The sequence below is a fragment of the Astatotilapia calliptera genome, chromosome 5, assembly GCF_900246225.1.
Source record: "Astatotilapia calliptera chromosome 5, fAstCal1.2, whole genome shotgun sequence".
Classification (NCBI taxonomy): Eukaryota; Metazoa; Chordata; class Actinopteri; order Cichliformes; family Cichlidae; genus Astatotilapia; species Astatotilapia calliptera.
The window spans coordinates 24,448,764-24,470,727 of NC_039306.1; the positions used below are offsets into that span (position 1 = coordinate 24,448,764).

General features: G+C 40.4%; 1 protein-coding gene across 2 annotated transcripts in view; it reads right to left on the reverse strand.

The window, feature by feature from the left end:
• The window catches only part of cpne5b (copine Vb), a 134,270-nt gene extending 114,563 nt beyond the window's left edge, over positions 1 to 19,707 (reverse strand). The window contains exons 1-2 of one of the 2 annotated variants that reach the window (XM_026168363.1): positions 19,633 to 19,707; positions 19,210 to 19,482 (exon numbers count right to left, since the gene is read on the reverse strand). In XM_026168363.1, coding sequence (XP_026024148.1) covers positions 19,210 to 19,328 — 119 coding nt within the window. In that variant the 5' untranslated portion in view covers positions 19,329 to 19,482; positions 19,633 to 19,707. Of the gene's footprint in view, positions 1 to 19,209; positions 19,483 to 19,632 lie in introns of those variants that run through there. The other variant, XM_026168361.1, reaches the window with a different exon arrangement.
• Positions 19,708 to 21,964: the final 2,257 nt, after the last annotated feature.

Consider the following 21,964-nt stretch of genomic DNA (forward strand, 5'->3'; position numbering starts at 1 on the left):
GGTACACCTTTTCAGCTGCTCATTAGTCCAAGTTTCACCCAATCAGATCCAGACAGTCAGTGTATTTAGGCCTCGATATCGAGAAGATCGCTTCAGCTTCAAACCGTGCATCACAATATGGAAGAAAGGTGATGTACTTTGAATGTGGCATTGTTGTTGGTGCTAGATGGGCTGGTCTGAGTATTTCAGAAACTTTTAATATACTGGGATGCAACCATCTTTAGGATTTACAGAAAACGGTCCACAAAACACAAAAATCAAGTGAGCAGCATTTTTCTGGGAGAAGAATGGCTTGTTAATGCCAGAGGTCGGAAAAGAATGGCTAGACTGCCTTAAGCTGAGAGGAAGACAACAGTAACTCAAATAAGCACTTGTTACAACCAAGATATGCAAAAGAGCATCTCTGAATGCAAATGTTAAACCTTGAAGCAGATGGACTATAGCAGCTAAGACCAACTTTAGGTGGTGATCCTGTCAGCTATGAACTGAAAACTGAAGCTGCAATTTGCATGGACAAGTTGGACAATAGAAAACTGGAAAAAATGTCCTGGTCTGATGAGTCTCAACTTCAGCTGCAACATTTGGATTGTAGGGACAGAATCTGGTAAAAACAATATAATGGTATTCAAACTACTGTTTTTGGTGGTATTAGAGTGATATAATAGTTTCTTGGCACACTTTGGGTCCATCATCGCATCACAGACTACCTGAGTATTGATGACCATTTATGTGTGTTTTGATGGCCGCTTCCAGCAGGATAACATACCACATCAGAAAGCTCAGATAATCTTAAACTGGTTTCTTGAACATAACAATGAATTCTTTGTAATCAAACTGGCTTCATAATCACCAGCTCTCAAACCAATAAGCACCTCTGGGATGTGGTAGTACAAGAGATTCACATGATGGATCTGCAGTAACTGTGATCCTATCATTTTAACACAGACTAAAATCTCAGAGGAACGTTTCCAGTACCTTGTTACTATCAAGGTGTGCCTAATAAAGTGGCCAGTTTGGTAAAATATTTAAAATTGCATCTTTAACAAGACACAGAACATGTAAGAATTGATATAATAAATGATTTGATAAATTCCATTGCAGATCACCAGCTACTGTAGATGTATGACGGTACAAAGATGAAACAAATAAACTGTCATTGTGGTGCTTGTGAAGAAAAGCTTGTTTGAAAAGCTCACAGAGAGATGAAAAGAAAAGATGAAAAAAACACTCCATAGTTACAGCTTAATTAAACAACTTAATTAATATCAAAAGAGACAAGTTCAGCATAGTGAAGTTTCCCAATTATAGTGTAACTACATAAATCCTGTGACATAGACCTCAGACTAAGCAAATATCATGTCAGCGTACATAAGAATAACACTTCATCATACCACAAGCTCACATTAACAATAATTGTTTTAATTGTTTTAGTTCAGGCTCCATCCAAATGGAGAACTGATTGGTTGTTTATAGGTGATGGATTAAGCTGATTACATATAGCAACTATTATCTTGTTGCTATATTTACAAAGGCATAAAGAAACTATGAAGCTATTTTATATATTTAACGATGCATTCTTTAAACACCTATGTAGCGTACAGCATTATTTCTTTTATTCAAATCACATTTCATTAGGGATACACTCTCATTCACACATTAATATAAAGTAGATCAGTAGTTTCACACACAGAGAAATGCATAAACTGTGAAGGCACTCAGCCACTGAGACAAAAGCAGGACAAAAGGCAGTATTACCTGAACCTTCAAACAGAACCTCCAGCCAGGAGGAGAGCAGCCTGGGTCTATTCAAAATTAGGTCTGCTGTAACAAAACCTCATCAGAGCAATTCTTTCTAACCATGTCAGCTGCAGAACCCACAGCAGATACCTTCCTGCACAGCAGCCCCAAGTCAACAATGGTCCTTAAATCTGAAACCCAAAAATTCCTTCAGATGAGGAGCTCCTCTAAAACAATGTAGAAATGTCAGTGCTCCCACAGATTTATTGCAAGGGTGGATCGGCTTCACACGAGCCCAGTAAAGTTAAACTGATGTAAACGGTCTTAAGAAAGCAGAGTTTTCAAAGTCTTATTCTTAAGGAGAATATGTCAGCAGGATTTCACACTGTGGTAATTACTGCTCTCATAGTAACAGAAAAATTTCCTGATCCTTTCCCACAAGCACGAAATTTCAGCTATTTGAGGTCACTGCATTTTGCAAGGCAAAGCAAGAAAATAAAGTTAAAAGTTTTTTATTAAAATGCTACATTTTTTCATAATGACGACAAAAGGTTGGTTTTTCAATTAGATGCACAGCCTGTGCTACTCTAGTCTTAAATACGCCTTTTAAGGCAGGAATAAACTTTTCTCCAGGGCATCAGCAACGACTGCTATGGCATAAAATATTTACAGTGTGTCACCAGATTTGCATTAGGTGTTACATAATACATTTCAAAGGGATTCGCAGTACTGAAGGGGTTTCAAACTAACTTCCTGAAACACAACTTCCTTATGTAAATGAGGCTATGAAAAGATATGAGATGCACAGAGGCAGCGGAGGCAGGATTTTGGTATGTATGTCTCTGTGCACGAGGGAATTGGCGAAATCAAGAGAGTATGAATGTCAGAGAAAATGTAATGTAAGAACAAGCGACGGAGAAGCGAGAAGGTGTGTCAGGATGTGCGTGTGTGTGTGTGTGCGTGTGATAGAGTTGGAAAGAAAGACAGAGCGAGGGAGAGAAATGAAGTCCTCGGAGATTGTATCAGAAATAGTCTGACTATACCGGAGCTCCTCTTGCACAGGGAGAAGAAACGATGCCGCTATACAGACGCACAGACAATGCTGACTCTATTTACAGAGATCTGACACAGACCGCAATAATTAGACAGCTCCTTTCCTCAAACCTGCAGGAGGTTCCTCATCACTGCAGCCTTTAACCGCCCTGAGTGCAGGCTGAGAAGAGGATGATAAATATCTAGGGATGAGTGGCTGGTTTTGAAGAAGCGTTTCAAGCCATATAAATTGAGCTTATGAGATTCTCGGTTTGGAAAAGAGCGCAAGTCAGCAAAAAAGGCTGCTGCTGGCTATGAAGTACAACTTTGGGAGCCTAATTGTAAAATGATTTCAGATGATTAGCTCAGACTACTTTTGTATGTATGTATGTATGTATGTAATATCCAATACAGAGAAAACAATTCACTGCTCTCCACTAACTTGGCAAGTACCTTGGCTAACTACAGCAGCTTGCCAATGCAATAGCTTTCTAACAGCTAACAAGACATGGGGTGCTAAAATATGGGGGGAGGTAATATTTTTAGCCAAAATTTGATTATAATTTCAGCTTTGAGCTACATATTGTGAGGTTGACTGTTTCCCCTGGAGTGGGTATGGTTTGCAGAGTATGGCACAGTGTGCAGTCGCTGTGCATGCATATATAGACATATGAACATTCTTGCAGCAGAGCTGTGGCTATTCTCTGAATCCAAGTGTTACTGGAGCCCGGGTGTCTATAGGAAATGTATTCTGCTACTGTACTGCACACATTATAATAATATTTCCAGCACAGTAATCCCTGGAAAAGTATGCCCAAGAAAAGACTGAGAGCAAAAGGTTAACATTGAGGGTGTATTTTTTTCTGGTGCAAGAAGGGCAGTTTGTTTGTGTGGGAGGAGTCTATACGGTATACATCCAGCCAAGGCTCTGTGCTTGACCTCGTGCTTGCCCACAATGCAACACAAGTCAAGATGAGGGGGCAGGTTTGTTTGTTTGTGTTACTATAGAAAAGGAGTACACAGAGCTGGATAAGTATCCTCTCCAGAATCACTGAGTAGATAAAGTGAAATGAATCTAAGCAAATTCAAAACATGCTTCTTTATTTAGATGCCCCTTTAGCCTTTGCATAGCAGCAGCACCTATTCTTTGTGCTGTCTACAAAGAGACGACAAATGTACACACGCGCTTTACAACAGACTAACATAATACATTAAGATTAAAAAAACAATGAAAATCGAACGACTCAAAAGACTCTCGTGCTGTAATATCATTTAACATGAAACCCTAACGATTACACACCAAAGTACTCTTAGTGATTGTTAACGTTTCTTCAGAAATACGCTTTCACCATTTTTTAAACCACTTATATTAAGTTCCCATGTTGTTCAATTTGAGTCAGAGGAGCATTTTTGCATTTCTTTGAATGTTATTGTGCATTACGGCACCTTTTTCAAAGTATTTTGCAATGTTCGTGTTTAGTTCTGGCTCTTCAACCTCTCATTCTGAATTATTGACTTTTAAGTTGTATTATTATTGATTATATTTCAGCTACTCTATGGCTTTTATCATTTGAGTTTGGTGTTCTTGTTGACATAGTGTCGCTGTATATATATTGACTGGTTTTCTCGGTTTTACTTTTAGCAGTCGAGCTTAGTTGGTTGTTATTGTCTATTTTTGATTCTTGGCGTTTCAGTTTGTTCCCCCCGTGTTTCCCTGTGGTTAAGTCTCCATCCTTGTCTTGCATGCATGGTATTTAGTTTTACTTCAACTGTCTCACTGTCTTTGACTAGTTTTAGCTGTGTCTTGCTGCCCTGGAGTTTCCCCTCTCTTGTGTCTATTTAAAGCTTTGGTTTGTCTTAGTTGCATCATTCTGTAATCATCTTGTCATCTCAGGTCTGCATTTTTGTTTTACCTGGACTTAAGCTGTTGTCTTGGATTGCACACTTTGTCTAAAAATAGGTTTGTAGCAGCCCCTTATCCACACACTTTATTTTAGCAATACAGTTTCCTTTTTCTCCTTATTATTTTCTTATTCAGAGACCTTTTGTAGTTTGCCATCACCAGTGTGTGAATGGGTGGATGACTGGATATGTAAAGCGCTTTGGGGTCCTTAGGGACTAGTAAAGCGCTATATACAGGCCATTTACCATTTGTAGTATATTTGTCAATGAGATTTCTACCATCCATTAGTCTGGGTTATTTTAATTCCTCATTGAACCCCTGGGGCCATAAATATTTTTAATAGTACAGGTTAGCCTACGAAAGTCTAATTTATCAGTTGCTTTATTTATTTCCTCTCCAATTATTGATCCGATTAATGGAATCACCTTGGGGTATAACATCTGTGTCTGCTGATGTCTCCACACGTATTTTTAAAAACACCCTGGCTTTCAAGTTGTAATTACTCTCACTGCTACCGGTCCATCTTCCAAATACCACGCTATTTCGAAACAGCATAAACAAGTAAAAAATATTCCTACACCTTGAAGCTCCAGTATTGATTCCTATATGTTTTAGTATGTCTGTGGCTGGTTTGGAATTTATGCGCATCTTTCAACTCGGCAAAGAAAGCCGAGCAATCAAAAAACTAGTGAATAGAAAAATCATGCAATCTCCAGGCCTCAGCCAGTGGGTTTGAACTCTGAATTAATTTTGGTAAAAAAAAAAAGAAAGAAAAGAAAAGAAAAATGGCTTTATAAGCTTCAAAAAATCCTGCTGTTTTGAAAACATGAGGGCAAATGGACTAAAGAAAAACAGAAACAAGGTGTTTGCTTGTTTTTTCCCAAGGACATTTAAATAAGGATTAGTTGTAATATGTTGGTTATGAAACATCTTGAAGAAGAAAATCACTGCCTGGAACAAAAAGATTGGTATTAATTTCATTTGGTAAGTTAGAAGACAGTGGCATATGACCAGAGAAAGGAGTGAATAGATGAGGAAGGGATGAAAAGGTAATATAGAGGAAGATGTCTGTGAAGGTTCTCAGTCATCCAGGTCATCGTAGTCAAAGGAGCTTGCAAAGAAACTCCCACTAGGTTTATATCTGGGACTCTCCACCATTTGACCTTAGAACTGAAGAAGCTTCTCGGATGAGAGGTGAAACGTCTTCAAGTAACTTAAAGAAGTCCAGACGCTTTTCTTTGCAAGCTCCTTTGACTAATATAGAGGAAGCAATATAAGAAAATGTGGAGGTGGAAGAAGTAGGGTAATTGGTTTATAAGGCAGGACGAGGAGCACTGGGTAAAGCAGAGTGTTATTACAGCTAGATGATGCATCACGAACCATTGACTGGCCCTTCATCTCTGTCCCTCATCTTATCACTGTCCTGTCATTTTTCTTTATTATCTCTTTGTCTTATTTGACTAATAGAAAAATGTAATACATTCTATAAGTCCTTCGATACATCACAGTGATATAGTCAGTCATAGATCATAAAGTTTAACATAATTGGCCATACCTTGCCTACAAATAAGAGCCTCTCATCCGTCTTGCACCAATAACAAAGCCACTAGCAGCAGCAATTCATAAATAAAGGACTCCTCATAGCTTCAGTCCTATGAGTCCAAACTGTAGTGCTGGTATTGCTTTAGCGTCAGATCGATGGTAGAACCAAGCAAGATCGTTTTTCCCACCAGCTGTTGAATTATTCAGCCCACGACTTCCTCTGGGGAGATTCCTGCTCAGCCTGCCAGACAGAAACAGCAAGCTCACTGCCTGGCAGGGAAGCTTGGGATTGTCACAAAATTCCTAACAGCACGGTGTGTACTGTGTCTGAAGACAACAGAGGTCATGTAACAGACAACAGGGCATACTGTATGTTTACAGCCATGACAAAATGCACTTTATTGGACGCTTATAGTTTGCATCATCTGTTTTTTGTGACCTGAAAAATATTGTGTGCAATATTTAGTCTCACTTATGCTTTTAATGCAAACACATATAAGCTCGGGTCTGTTTTTCCCAATGAACAGGAAAAGCATCTGCTTCTCTGCAATTGAAAAACTACCAAGGAAGTTCCAGCTCTCTGCTTCTACAACTTGCAAATGCAGCAAGATTCTTGAGATGAAAAGCAAAATGGAAATGAGAGCAAGTCCATACTGTAAAACTAATATCCAGGGAGAAAAAGTTTGGAAACTGCTTCCGAGTAAGCCATTGTAAATGTGCATCAGTGAAGTGTGTCACTGTAGAGTGAAGATTTCATTGTCAGATGTCCACCTCTGCCCCCCCCAAGACGTGTTCTTTTAGCTAACGAGCTACACTCGATTTCACAGAGACACAAACAATACACACACATCTTAACATGAAGTAAGGCTCTAAAGAATGCTTTCAAATCTGCGAAGCTCCATTTCTTCTAAGAGGTTTTAATCCAAAGGTTGACAGGCTAACGTGCTACTATTTAGAAGGCGACCACACACACTGCACAAGTTAAACAGAGACATTATTTTCCTGATTTGTAATCATTTTAGAATTGAATGTGTTTAAGCTACTGTAATCCATCCAATTCTGTATAGACAGACATTTTATTAGGTCCACTTTTCTAGCATTGGGTTTTACCCACATTTACCTTCAAAACTGCCTTCATTCTTTGTGGCATAGATTTAACAAGGTGCTACGGTCATTCCTCACAGACTTTGGATCATAGAGACCGCGTCACACAGTTGCTGGAGATTTGTTTCTGCACACCCTTGATATCATTGTCCCGTGCCACCAAATCCCGATTGGACTGAGGTTTGGTGACTGTGGAGACCGTTTGAGTACAGTGAAAAAACTGTATTGCTCAATGAACCAGTTTAAGATCATTTGAGCTTAATGACAAGGTGTGTCACCACCAATATTCAGGTAGGGTGTGGCAAGAAAATGTCCTCCATACCATTACATCACCAGCAGTGTGAAGCGCTCATACAAAACAGGCTGGGGGGGGGGGGGGGGGGGGGGGGTTCAGACTATTTCAGAGAGAGATCTTTTGAGGAAAATGCACACAGATCCACAATTTCTGAAATTATCAGAACTCCCAGTGGCACTCAAAGTCACTTTAATCACCTCTCTTTACCATTATGATGCATAGTTACTATGATTCTTCAGCATGCATAAATCAATCATTGTACCTTAGATATAAAAAAGGAGCTCTGAAAGCTACGGTAAAGATTCAGTAAGATAAACTTCATAAATAATTGATCCTGCAGACTAATTTCAGCCACACTTCCAGCTTAGATTTGCAGAAAAATTGCAATATATAGTAAATGTCAATATTTCTGAAATAAAATAACTTCAAAAGTCCATAAATGTCTTAGCTGCTTTGAGAAGTTTTCACTCCTTTCAGTGTAGGGCTAAGAAACTGCTATCCTTTCATTACAGCAGTCCTTGGAGTGGGGAACTAACTTATTTTAAGAGATGACAGAAAAATGTTTATTCAGCTATATGTGCAGTTATTTGTTTGAGTCCAGAAATGATCCGTAACAATAACTGTCCTAAACCATCACATATGCAATCAATAGGCAGCCTAGAGAACAAGACAGGCACTCACACACACACACACACACACACACACACACACACACACACACACACACACACACACACACACACACACACATATTTTTTTCACTCATTCATTATCTATTTTCCCTCAGGGCGTTGGTAGCTCCATAATCAAAACTAGTCATCTCACCCACACACTTTTCACACTCTCCAGTTTTGCTGTACCACACATGCCCATCTTGCCCAATCATCCTATCCCGCACTGAAGGGCTCAGAGCCAGAGCTGAAATAGCCCTGCGGCCTGAGAATAGGCAAACAATTTCACATCTACTCTGAGGAGTGAATTCAATCGTGCATCATTCACTACAAGATGCTGACGGCCCAACAGTTTGTATAAACAATGACACTGTTAGACTGCTTTCATTCATTTTTTTTTACTCTCGCTTGTGATAAAAATCTTAATACCTGATTTCATTTGGAATTTCTGGCTTTAGAGTGTCAACAAACAGCTTTTAACAGGCACAGTTAGTGAAGAATTCAAAAGAGCGTTAAACAAAACACTCCCACCTATCACAAGCTGAAAGTGGTATCCATTTGGCATCTTTTTCCAATGCAGTGAGACACCAGTTTAATGTCATTTTACAACTTGAGGAAGAAGACAAACTTGCATACCTGCGTATGATGGTGTCATGCGTCTGGTGGGGGTGACACATGGCACCATCCCAAGAACTCCAACCACAAGACAAGCATTCAAGTCCTCTCTTGGACTGCTTTACCTTACAAACCTTTGTTAAAAATTATTTTTATTAAGACAGACTTACCCAACAAAGTTCTTTGACATTTTTTTAGTTACCATGGTTATAATGTATGTCCTTAGCAACCAAAGTAACTCAACCCACAATATTAGAGAGTCTCACGCTGCCCTACATACTGAAGAATTACGCTGAGGTGCACAGTATATACTCTGAAGCTTACAGGTCACAATGAAAAGCCAAGTGGAAATTTAAAAAGTGACTTTTAATAAAAAATGATCTTATAGGATTTAGTTAAATTAGACACACACTAATAGATGTATGACTTCAATTCAACACAGCAATATGTTTGCTGATAAAACGCTGGGAAAATTAGCATCAGAGCCAACCAGCACATTTCAGTAACAGACTAAGCTCATGAGCTAAGGCGTATCGCTAATTATTTCTAATTATAAGCTCCACAGAAACAAATTCAAATCATCCTGTCAAGAAATGTATTCAAAGACTAACAGGACCATTAAAAAAAACCTCTGAACGAGCATGTTGCTGATGAAATGCTGCAATGTGTTTAAAGCTTTTGTGGCAGGAGCCAGCCCATTGAGAGTCAGATAGCTCTAAGCAGCTAGTTAGCTGAGTGTTATAGTATTATTGACCCGCCAACAAATGGAGGTCCAATCAGCTGTATGGGTATCCCATTCGAAACTAATTAGTTCAATGAAGTGAATTAAAATGCATCACCCACAGTGTCTGGGTGCCCGTTAAGGTGAAAAACATCATCTTTTTAGTTGCCAGGTGATGATAGCTGTCCACAGCTGTGACTCACCTTCCTGAATAGCTCCGACTGAGAGCTATTAAGCTCCTATTACTCCATCACATATGTCGAGGACAGATGCTCCTACCACAGCACAATGGGCGCGATTCACGCACGGTAAATGGCTGTTCGTGCACCTGTCTTGTTTATTAGAAGCTTTTGATTTTTAGTGCATTTTATTGTTGAGTTTTATTTTTCGACTTCAGATGCATAAACTGAATCTTTGTCAGGTATGTCTGTCTTTCAGATGACTTTGGAAACTCACCAGACACTATTACAGCTCCGCTGGAAGGGATTTCATGCATATCCCAAATGACCCAAGTACAAACTGTGACTTCTCGTTGCACAGAAGGCACAGCGAATCTTTGAGTTAGTGGGTTTTGTATACATATTTTATATTCCACGTTTATTACTGATCTCCTGGGCCTGTACACTATCTACAACCAAAATGCATTTTGATAGCTCTAGTACATTGTTGGCTACTGCTGGTCTGAATAACATGCAAGTACCTAAAAGCATTAAACAGGTAACATGCATCTGTTTTCTCAACAAACACCACTATCATGTTGAGTGCCTGCAGATATGTGTCCAAAAGCTCCAGCTGAAAAGCCAAATGAATCCAATTATGGAATAAGACTCATGAGATTCCAATACTAATCCCAAAGTCTGGTGCTACTTTGACAAAATGCTAATAAGGTCTCTGACACAAGTGAGCTATAGACCTTGCTCAGATATTATTAAAAGATCCTACAATTAAACAAACTATTTAGGTGATGTGTGAGCCTCCGCATGCAGATCAAACATGCACATATATATTAATCCCTACCTTCAAAGCACACTAAGACAACAAATTGCTGATTTCCCAGTATGTATGCAAATGAGTAAATGCCTGGTTTGAATATGGCTGTGTCTGTGTTATTCCAGCACATAGCCACGCTTCAAAAATAATGGTCCTTTGTTGCGAATCTTTTTATAATATCAAAATATGCTATTTAATCAGTTTGAACCTTGTTTGCTATTATGGAAACATCTGCACCCTCCCGTATTGTTTGCTTTTGTCTGGAAATAAAGATATGAACACTGGAGCTTTCGCTCATCAGAACAGATCTGACTGTAGCAACACTGATAAGATGAGGATTAAAAAGAGCTAAAGTCGAAAAGGAAATAAAAAAAGTGTCTACCTTGTAAAGAGGAAAATTATTCTGAAGGTTTCGGGTCAAAAGCGAGCATTGCAGGTATATATCACATAAATTATGGAACACGGCTGTGAAAAGATTCCTTATCGGGGAATCGTTTAAGCTAAAAACCTGCTAAGAATGGGTTTGGGGAGCATACTAGAGCTTTGTAAAGAAAAATATGTAATTGGAGCTATGTTTATGTTTCTCAGGAAAAAACAAATCAATTTCACTGTCACCAAAGTCACAGCGAGGTTGCATTTCAAAGGTCTTAGCCACGGCACCCTTTCTCCACCTCAACTTGAAATTAATGTTTGCCCTCTAACATGTTTACTGGTCACAGTGTAGCTATTTAGGACACCAAGCAAGGCTTTTAGGTGATCTTCCATTTCTCCAGTCCTTTATCACAAATTTGACTTTGTCTTCCCATGACGTCCCTCCTCCTGCCAGAGACCCAGCAAGTCCTGTCAGCCAGAGAGCACAGATCAAAGCCTCGTTCCAGCCTCTCAGCCACTAAAGCCAGCATGACAGTGAACCATCATTAACACTCGAGGAGAGTGTTACCCTTCTTCCTCTGAACTTAACATCGCCTATGTTCAGTGGCTGTCGTCGACGGTCTCACCAGGCCTCGTTGGCATTCAAGGAGATTCTCTCTCACTCTGGAGTAAGAGCTGCAAGATACGAGCTTGATACAAGCATTCAGGATGGAAGAATTTGATGGCTGCAGGAACGAGACAGTTAATTCTCAGTAGCAGGGCTGACAGAGCTGATTATAGGCATTGCTCTGTGAAGATGCTGACAACTGAACAGTGCTGCTGTCAGGGCTGGAGGGGATTATTGGGTGTAGGGCGAAGAGTGACGGATGAAAATTAGCATCTTTATAATATCAGTGTAATAATAGTGAACAAAAAAAAACACAAGGCAGTTTTTTAGGGGCAAAAGATGATGACATTTTGTTTTTCATTCATATGAAACAAATGAGTGGGCAAAGAAAACATTGCTTTTAAAAGGTGGATTCAAGCTCTTGACATGTGCACGTTTAATCTCTTCTGTATGCCCACAGTCCATTTTATCGATTTACTGAAAGCATTAGTCACAGCCTGTCTATCAGTGCACACAAGGCACTGTAAAAGGAATTTAAAAAGGCAAAAAACAAAAAAAACCCCACTACGAAACATAGTAAATGCATCAATTCACTGTGTTGGTGAAGAAATTAGAGTGTAGAAAACGCTCGATTGGTTCTGCTAGGTCAAGAAAAGAGAGTGCTTCATGCTGTAACAGAATCTAAATGTCCTTTTGCACGCAAACAGCTCCACACAGACGCAACAAAATACAATATGCTTTTTGTAGATCAATGCAAAAACAACAAAGCCAGAACCGCTCCTGATGTGTATTTAATCTGTGCTGCTTCCACACTTCACACACTGGTTTAATTTGACTCCCAAGTGAACTGTTGCTGTTATAGAACAGTATAGTCTTAGCACTCATACATGCATGCCAGCGATCGCACAGCTGTTTACTGGTTAGCTACAAAAATCCAGCAAAGCGGGACAGGAAGAAAAGTGAGGTTATCAGGTACTGTCTCAAGATTTTGTGTTTTGGCCCCCAAAAGGACACGGCTGTGTAGGTGGTAGTTACAGTCAGAGTGGCACTGGAGCAGCCTCGTCAGTGTTGCAGGTGTTAGAGTGCCATATGGTCCTAGGTGGTAGCTCATCTTCAGCTTACACAGAGGGAAACTTAAGAAGCACAGAGTAAAAGGAAAAGGAATGATATCAGTGTAGCCTCAACAAGCACAACGAAATGTCATAAGACTGTTCCAGAAAATAAGAAACTAAACCTAAACTAAAGGAGGAACTGCAAGAGCAGAATGACTATAGTTTAACTGTTAGGATCGTTGTTCTCCACCGTTATATAAAGCTTCAAACAGTAGATCACCTCTGGGGTTTCTTGTTTTTTGTGTTGTTGTTTTTTAGAGAAGACGTGCATATTTTATTTGAGAGACATTTGTCTTAAGAAACATGTCTTTACTTCTTTTTTCCTTTTGCTCCCTTGTTTCAGCTTGTTCAATTTAAGATAAATCTAGTCTTATTTTTGTGGCTTGCTCTGCCTAATGACCATGGCTTACTGTAATTAGCAGAATATTTAGAGTAATGATCTGGAAATTCCTTTTTAGAGCTTGATTTATATATAAACATAAAAGCTTTGTCCAGCTGCTCCCATATTCACAAAGGCCTCAAAGGCAGATTAATCCACGTTAGATTTGCAGTTCTGCTGGAATCTTTTGCACGGATAGAAAATTAAGGAAACAAAGGCTACAATCACACTGGGAAAAACATGGGTTACAGAACATGAACAAAATTACTGCCACCATGTGCAATGAAGTTGTGACCATGTTGCCTTTGAAATTGCTTCAAAGGCTTGATGCATCAGTATGGGGGGGAAAGGAATCAGTTTGCTATCAGTTTAAAACTGAATGGGAGTTTGTTTTTTGTTTTTTATTTTATATCACAGAATAAAGTATTTTATGAAGAATTTGACATAATTTGACATTTAAATTATTGTAGGGGTTAAAAGTCATTTTTAACAAAGATTTCAAATTATATTTTCAATAGCAAAGCAGACTAAAGTGTTTTATTACCAAGTCCTTGAGTTATTTAAATTAAACTCCATTTCCCTTGCCTGAGGTGTTAGATAGTGGCTGTAACTGATATTGCAGTTAGTTGTAATTGATACATGATGAAACACCAATACATCAGATGACTCTGAGAACTGTGACAATCTGAAAAGGTCCACTGTTTCAAGACTGCAAGAAACCTAAAAAGAATTGTCCCCTGAAATGTTATTTAGTTGCATTAAACATCGGCGACAGGGTCAAATATACAAAAACACAATTTCTCATTGGCATCAAGTTTAGAACAAGCAATTACCAGGGCTGTCTTTGAAAGAAAACCCATGTAGACAGAAAATGAACACGCAAACAGTAACTGTAAAAGCCACAGCCAACCAGGACCCTTCTCACTATGAAGCAACAGTGCTAACTACTCTTCTGCAACCTTTATCACAGTATTTGATGGTAATGTATTGGTGAAACCAAGAGCTGAGTAAAAGTTAGGCCCGATTCACCAGGTGGTCATAGACATGAATGATTATTCTCCTTCAAACTGCTAGGTGTTTAAATATGCACCTGTGTGCCATAGATATGCCAACCGTATGTTCACAACCTGTTTATATTGCCCACAGATCATTACTGTGTTGTGCTTTCTCATTTACTTCTGTTGCTAACATTTCAGTAAAGCATCACATCAGGTACTAAGACAAACCTGCAGTCTATTTGTAAACTTAACCTGCTGAGAGGAGCAGAAATGTTCTCAATAAATCCAATTACTTTTTTACTTCCCCCCCTCTTTTTTCAGGGTGGTATGTGGTGGGGGGGGGGGGGGGGGGGGGGGGGGGTCTTCTTATTGAATTTACATCCCTGCCTTCCAGTTACTGTGCAATGATGAGTGTATCCAGCTCACTGTGTTTCTCATCTCAGCCTTTCTTTATCTACATCCTAACCATCCACACTATCTTTCCTTCCCTACCTCTATTTCTCTTTTTCCCACACAGCCTAACAAACTAAAGTCAGTTAGGCTGTGTGACATCGTGCAGTGTTCTTTCTCTGTAGTGTTTAAAAATTACTGTGTGTGTGTGTGTGTGTGTGTGTGTGTGTGTGTGTGTGTGTGTGTGTGTGTGTGTGTGTGTGTGTGTGTGTGTGTGTGTGTGTGTGTGTGTGTGTGTGTTTCAGAGAGAGAGAGACAGAAAGAGGTTTGTCTTACTTTTCACAGCAGTGGGGAGTCATCTGGAAGATAATTATATTGTGGTTTGCAAAGCTGAGCTCATGTTTTATACACAGCATTCTTCATGAGGCTAATAAGCTTCAGTGAAGCTTGTGGTGCAGTACACATTCACACTAAAAGAGCTCAGACCGAGAGAGACGCAATGTGAAAGGCAAGGGAAACCAGAGTGATAATAAGCAGCGGTGCAGGATCTCCTTAGGGCTTTTCTACGCTCTGTGAGACGCTTTCTGTCCCAGATCTGTAAAGGAAGCTAGCAGATGCTTAAAACAGGGCTCTCATAAGTACAAGTTTCTATATGCAAATGCAGACCATCCAGGCATTTAGCAGAGGAATTTAATCACCGCAACACATCCACTGCCTGCACTCAAAACCAAGCTGTGAAATCCCACGTCAACCCCACCACCACCACCTCCTGTTAGCAAACTATGCACTAACTACAAGAATAGAATTATTATATCACTACCACAAGCCACCAATTAAAGTAAAATTCAGCAGCTACAAGATCTATCTTCAGCCTTAGGGAAGCCCTTAGATTAGAAGTCGCTCTCGAAGAAAAGGACGATCCATTAATGGTATAATTGGGTCTCCGCGCTGCATTCAGTCAATGTGAACTTTGACCCAGTGCTCTGTAGAAATCACACCTCACTTCTCTTAACCCTAATCAGTCCCTTGCTTGTACAGAGCTGTGCAAACATTTGAGGCACTTTCCCAGCCAACCGGGAAGGGTCACAAATTACAAATTAATTTGACAGCATTGCAGTGATCCCAGAAATGCAAAGACTATCTTCCCTGACAAGAAGACGGGGAGCCTAACTCTACGCAAGAACTGTAATCTGGCAAGTACCTTGTAAAACTCTGGTTAAGCACATCTTTAAGACAGCACCAGCTGTTTGGGTTTGTTTTTTTTTCAATTTTTTCATCCCTGTATGACTTCTAAATTAGAACTCCTCAAACCATTATTATTGAAATTATCCTCAATTTAGGCAAAAAAAATATCAAATGCTTTTTGAGCCCTATTAACTCTATTGTTATCAACTGTCCCAAAATTAACATCCTTTCACATTTTAAAATGACTCCAGTAAATTTTTAACTTAACCGCATGCTCCGACTGTGCCCCTGTGTGTGCCTTTCATGTATGAATATTTCATCACCTAAGCTCAGCGCATATCTTTTTTTTTTTTTGCTGAAAAACAGATTAAAGGTGATATCTGAAAAACCCTAAATGTAATTTATCAACACTAAAGCATTTTAAAGGTTTGACAGGCTCTTCTAACCATCGGAATTAAATAATGAAGCTTTTTATCTCGTGCCCTCCTCCAAATGATGTTAGCCAGGTGATTGCCATTGAGATGAGGTGCTAGAAAGCCCTTCATGTTCTCTGTTACTGAATGGTAATGAATGGCAAAAACGAATGCTAGGTCCAATCACTGGTCTACAATGGCAGCTTCGAAATGCAGCTCATACTCTAAGCTTATGTTTATGCAAGCTCCAACACTGTAACACACCATCACATCATGCCAGGTGAGTCTGCTGCTTTTCACCGTATCACTCTTGGCAGCTGACAGACCTGCTCTTCAATAAACAAGCCAGTCAGTGTCCCCAGAGCTGACTGGGACACTGGTAAATGGCCTTAGATGCATAAGTACTGCTTTATTTTGTTGAACTGACTGGACAGTTAGAAAATGAAGCAAATGGCAAAGAGGGATATAATAAAGGGCTGAATGAAAGCCGAGCTTTTCCACTGCATTTCTGTTCTAGTGCAGGTTGTGCCCTCTTCTCATCACTGACCTTCAGAAGATGACCATTGACTGGCAATCCCTGTGGGTGTGTAAACACCATTTTAAGAGAAACCACACGTTCAGTGTTGGCCCCCAATATTTTTTCTTCTTTCTGCCGTGTCAAACCGTCTCACCGGTCTTTCATTTCCAAAGGCCAGGCTCTCTCACAAAACAAATGTGCCGCAAGTTACACATCAAACGTAAGCGAGCAATGCGAGCATGGTGACAGACATAACCGAAGGACTGTCAGCGATGTGTCGTAGAAGCTAAATCTATTTGGTGAATATTCCGAAGAGCTTCTGATTGGAAAAGGATGATCTCTTTTATATGACAAAAATGTCCTACCACCCCAAATCTCTCATGCTTCTCCTTGCCTTGAATTAAAGACATTTCAATTCTTGTCATTTTCCCTCTTTTCCCCTGATCCTGTGCCCGCTCAGCGCTCTCTGTTTGTCACTGGTCCTGATAATAACACGATGTCAAAAGCAGGGGGTGCAGCCTGTAATAGGGGGTATTAACCCGGAGGGAACGACTATCATCATGGTTTCGAGGTTTCAGAGCGCGCACGGACATAATGACAAAGGGAGAACTGCATAGAAGAGCCAACGGGGAGGCTCATCTCCTCAATAGGAATCTGAGTCACACAACATCTGTAGAGGATTTGTGAGGCCTTGAACTGTTATTAGAAGTATTTGACTGTGACAGAGAGATTTAACTGTTGATTTCCTCTGCTTCAATTGTGGCTGATAGAGTAGCCTGTTGTTAGCTATTACAGAGAGCAGGGATTGTAGTCTACAAAGCAAAATCCCTACTATGGGGTTATGTGAGCAACCTTTTGCACTTAGGTGTGTGTAGCTCATTAGCATTTCTTCCTATGTGTGGCATGATCACAGTAAGGACAAGCCCTTAAGTAGAGAGCTTGTAGCGCTTGGTTTGAGTATGTATGAGTATAGACCATTTATGTACAGGTAAAGACCATCTATACATCTTCCTGCCTTTAATAAAAGTCTAAATTACCAAGACATCAAACATAAGATGAACTCTTAGCTTTTCGAACTCTCGATCTGTCTCACAGACACAAACAAGGTGGCAGTGAAGCAGGAGGGAGATGCATCGACCTTCTCCTTTCAATTAATGATTTCCTCTCAACAAACTCCTCTTCTTTCTGCCAGGAGGGTTGTGCACCACTGCTTTGGTTTTCTCCCTCTTTTTTATTTTAATCACACATCAGCACAAATGTACACACATGCAGAGGAACCATTTGCATATATGCTGGGGTTTGTCAGAATGGGACTCATTATTTACCTGAATGGTGCTTAATTGCGTATCAGCAATGATATAATTCCATTCGCCTCATCATTACAGGCTGAGAAACATCAAAATCCAAGAGCGTGCAGGTCTTTCATTGGTAGGCAACCAGTTTGCTACCCATTCGTCATCTAAGCTGATTCCCCACCATCGCCCAGCAGCACAATGGCTGTTCATTCAGTAAATTCCAAGCAGGGCTATGTTTTGGGTTTTTTGTTTTTTTTACTCTGAGACGAATAATGTGGCAGCGAGCTTCTCTGAACGCCAGAAAGCGCATCAATAATGCACACGCAGCTTGTTATAGCTCAAACTCACTCTGCTTCAGTGGCTCACCAACCCAAAATCCAGCATCAAAGACCAGAAACATTCATGTGCGGTTCAGTGTGTATGTGCATGTGTGTGTGTGCGAAGATGCTCACACATGCCAGCACTGGAGTGTCTGAGAGGTGAAAGACATTGAAAGCCTTGACTTTAAAACCTTCTTCTAATGGGAAGAGGAGTGACTGTCTATTCTCACTGAACGAGCACTGTAGGGAGATTCATTTGGTGAGGGTGGATTTCTCTTCCCGAGAGGCTTTCTGAATCCTTTTGTACTGAAAAATAATAAAAATGGGAGTAAGCTTGAGGCCAAGGACACGGGCGCTGTGTGAACGTGATGCAAACCTTTGAATCTTTAACATCCACTACTTTTTAAAGAGTGTAGGGGAGGTAAGAATGAGGCTTTTAGTGTTCTGAAAGCAGCCAGCGGTTACAATGGGCACAGCATGAAAGAGGCTTCTGGCTGAAAAGATGTCACATTAAAGGATCTGTCTAATATATAATTATTACCATGTTTGGTGATGTATTATGTCACATGGAATTATTTTGTCCTCAAACAGTGTTTCAACAGAAAGAGCTGGCAGCATAAAAGATTTCCTCCCAGATTTAACCTTGAATATGTATACACAGGGAAACGAAATAATGTGATGTTGTGCACATTTTCAGACACTTTTTTTGATGGCAAATTGGAAATACTTGAAAAGTTCAAGGGAAATTGGAACTTTTTCTCAAATAAATGCACACACGTACACTGAGAGTTTAAGTAGAAAAAAATGATACAAACAACTTTCCTTGTAAACCAAACCATGGAAACTAACGGTCTGCACAGCAAAATCTGCAGCTACACGTATAGGATGAGTTGGGTGGGGCGCTTTTCACAACTTTTCTAGCACAGCTCTAACATGCAGTCCGAACACCGAACTTTCCTGACCGGCGGTGGTCCGCTGCGCTCTCCGCTCTCTGCGGACGCGTCGACTCACCTACAGGAGACGGTGATCTCTACTTTGGTGGCCGGAATGTTGCCGGTGATCGGGTCGAAGTCGTACACCGATGACGTGTCTTCCAGCTTGTCCATAACGTCTCCTTCCATCATGTCCATCGCCAGAGCTCGTGGTGGCTCGGGTGTGATCCGAGAGGCGCACAGCCTGGCGCCGGCGGTGCGCAGCGAGTCTCCGGTGACTCCTGATAACAGATCAGAGACCAGACGGCCTCCGGTCCGACCGGGTGAGGCAGCCACTTCACAAATGTTGAAGCTGAAGAGGATGGAGAGGAGAGTACCCAGTGAGGGAACACCCAGGGGGGGGGAAAGGAAAAGGAAAAGGGCGCACTTGGTTAACTCTGCGCAGCGTAAATACTTATTTTTTTTTCTTGATTTCTGAGATTACTGTTGCGCTTTCACCGACCTGCTGGACGTCACATGGAGAGGTGGACCGCGCTCTGCTTTTGTCTTCACCGTGTGCGCACAGCGGAGCGTGTGAAGAGGAATGACTACATACACTTAAACCCACCCATCCTCCTCCCACACGGAATTACAATCAAGTGCTGGCAACCCTGTACACTGGCGCTGCTGTTGTCACCCTGCAACATCCTGTGTAGCCTCCTCTTCAGCGTGCACTCCAGTGTCAGTCATAGCAGATGACTAATTGATGTTATTTCGTATTTTTGGACTTTTTCTAAGGCGTGGCATCAAAAAGCTGCTTGTCCTGAAGGATGCTTGTGAGACTGAATGCAAATTGGAAGCAGTCCTGCTGGTCGGGACAACCCATGTTTAGACGGCTGAAGAGCAAAGCTGGAGCACAATATTTTGTCATCTATTTTTTATTTTTTATATTGGAACATTTTATATATTGGACTTTTGAGAAGGCATAACAGAATGCGAAACAGTAAAGAAATTCAACACCACAGTGAACCATTGAGATATTTTTTTTTAAGAAAGAAAAACAGCAGGATCAGCTTTAAGTGCTTACACAGTCAAACGTGCAAATGTTTCCCATCTTTCTTTGATGGAAGGCTTGTGCACAACACTTTCAGACAGTCAGAACTGCCAATTAAAAAGTGTTCATGCTGGCTGATTTAAAATCAATGATGATTAGAGTGAGGGAGTTACATAAAGATTTAATGGCCATCATCCATCCCCCCATTAGCCTGTTGTTGTGCAGCTAAAAACACACACACATTGTAATGAATATGCTAAACTGATGCCACTGCCTGTCAAGATAGTGATGGGTTTGTCATTTTTGGATAAGTATGGTTCCTAAATACAAGCAACATGTGCGCTGGTCTCTCTCCATCACCTCACTGTTTATCTCACTTGTTCTGACACTCCACATATTTGTCCGTCCTCTTCTCACAAATTGTGAATAAACAAACATTATTATCAGGAAAGGAGCCCCTTTTCACCTACTTGGAAAAGTGTAGTTGTTACTTTTGTGGTCAATATGGAAACAGAGACATCAGATTTTTCTGTGTCATTGCACCTTTTCTGTCTATTTCTCTGTCTCTCCTTTCCCTATTGCTATCTCTCGCACACACATCACAGAGACACATGCAGCCATAAACCATTATACCACCTTTCATAAATGGGTGCAGAAGCACACAGCTCTTTCCTGCATAGTGCACCTAGCGTCTGGATTCTGGAAATCAATTTACACCGGCACAGGATGCTTCTGCCCACACAGCTTTCCAACTCAGGATCAGGAACACACACACACACACACACACACACACACACACACACACACACACACACACACACACACACACACACACATACAATCATGCAGTCGTTCTTTTACACGTGCTCACCAACGCGTACACCAGTGTGCACGTATAAAAACAAATTATTTTCTCATATGTCACCCATAAGCAGAGATAAAGAGGCACACACATCTACATACCCACCCTTTTCTCTCCAGGATGATTCATGTATTTTAAGGGTTTGCTGTTTAGAGTGGGTGAGCATGCTATTGCAGATGTTCCACAGAGTGGGTTGGCAGGATCAGGGCCAGAGGACAAAAACAAACAAAAAAAAGAAGATGCAGGAAGGGGAGGAAGAAGACCTTCACAATATCTATCTATTTTGCCTTGAGTAGTAACCTGTGGATGGCAGACTTTTCAGAAATACGACATATTTTGCATATTTATATTCTTAAAAACTGGGAATCCACATATCAAAACGAAATCTATTTCCACCCCTTCATGTGCTGTGATCTGAAAACACAGGGTGTTCTGTGGGGGAGGGGGTGTTGAAACCGAGCAATGTTTTGCCTCCTGGTTACTGACAAAAAAGAAAGAAAACACATCACTGTATGAGTTAAATAGAAAAATACCTCTGTGTTTGTTGCATCTGGTCAGTGATAGTCATCAATCACAGACAGAAAATAGATAGATGGAAAAAAATAACAGTTATTCTCATTTGCAAATTAGCAGATTTAATTAAAAAAACATATATATTTTATGAATTTCTGATCATATATCATACCATCAAACGTATTTTTTCAAATAAATTCTTCATTGGGCCATATAAAAGCAATATCTGATTATCTGTGCTACATTAGTTCTTAATATTGTGGGGTCAACTTGAGTGATCAAAACCCTCTAAAATACTGCACATCTTCTTTAAATGCTATTCCCATCCATCTGCCACGGACTCGGAGGTGGTCAATGCTTTGTACTGCCAGTGACATTAATAACACCATAGGAGATTCAAATGCCCCTTTTCCTCCTTCTCCGTCC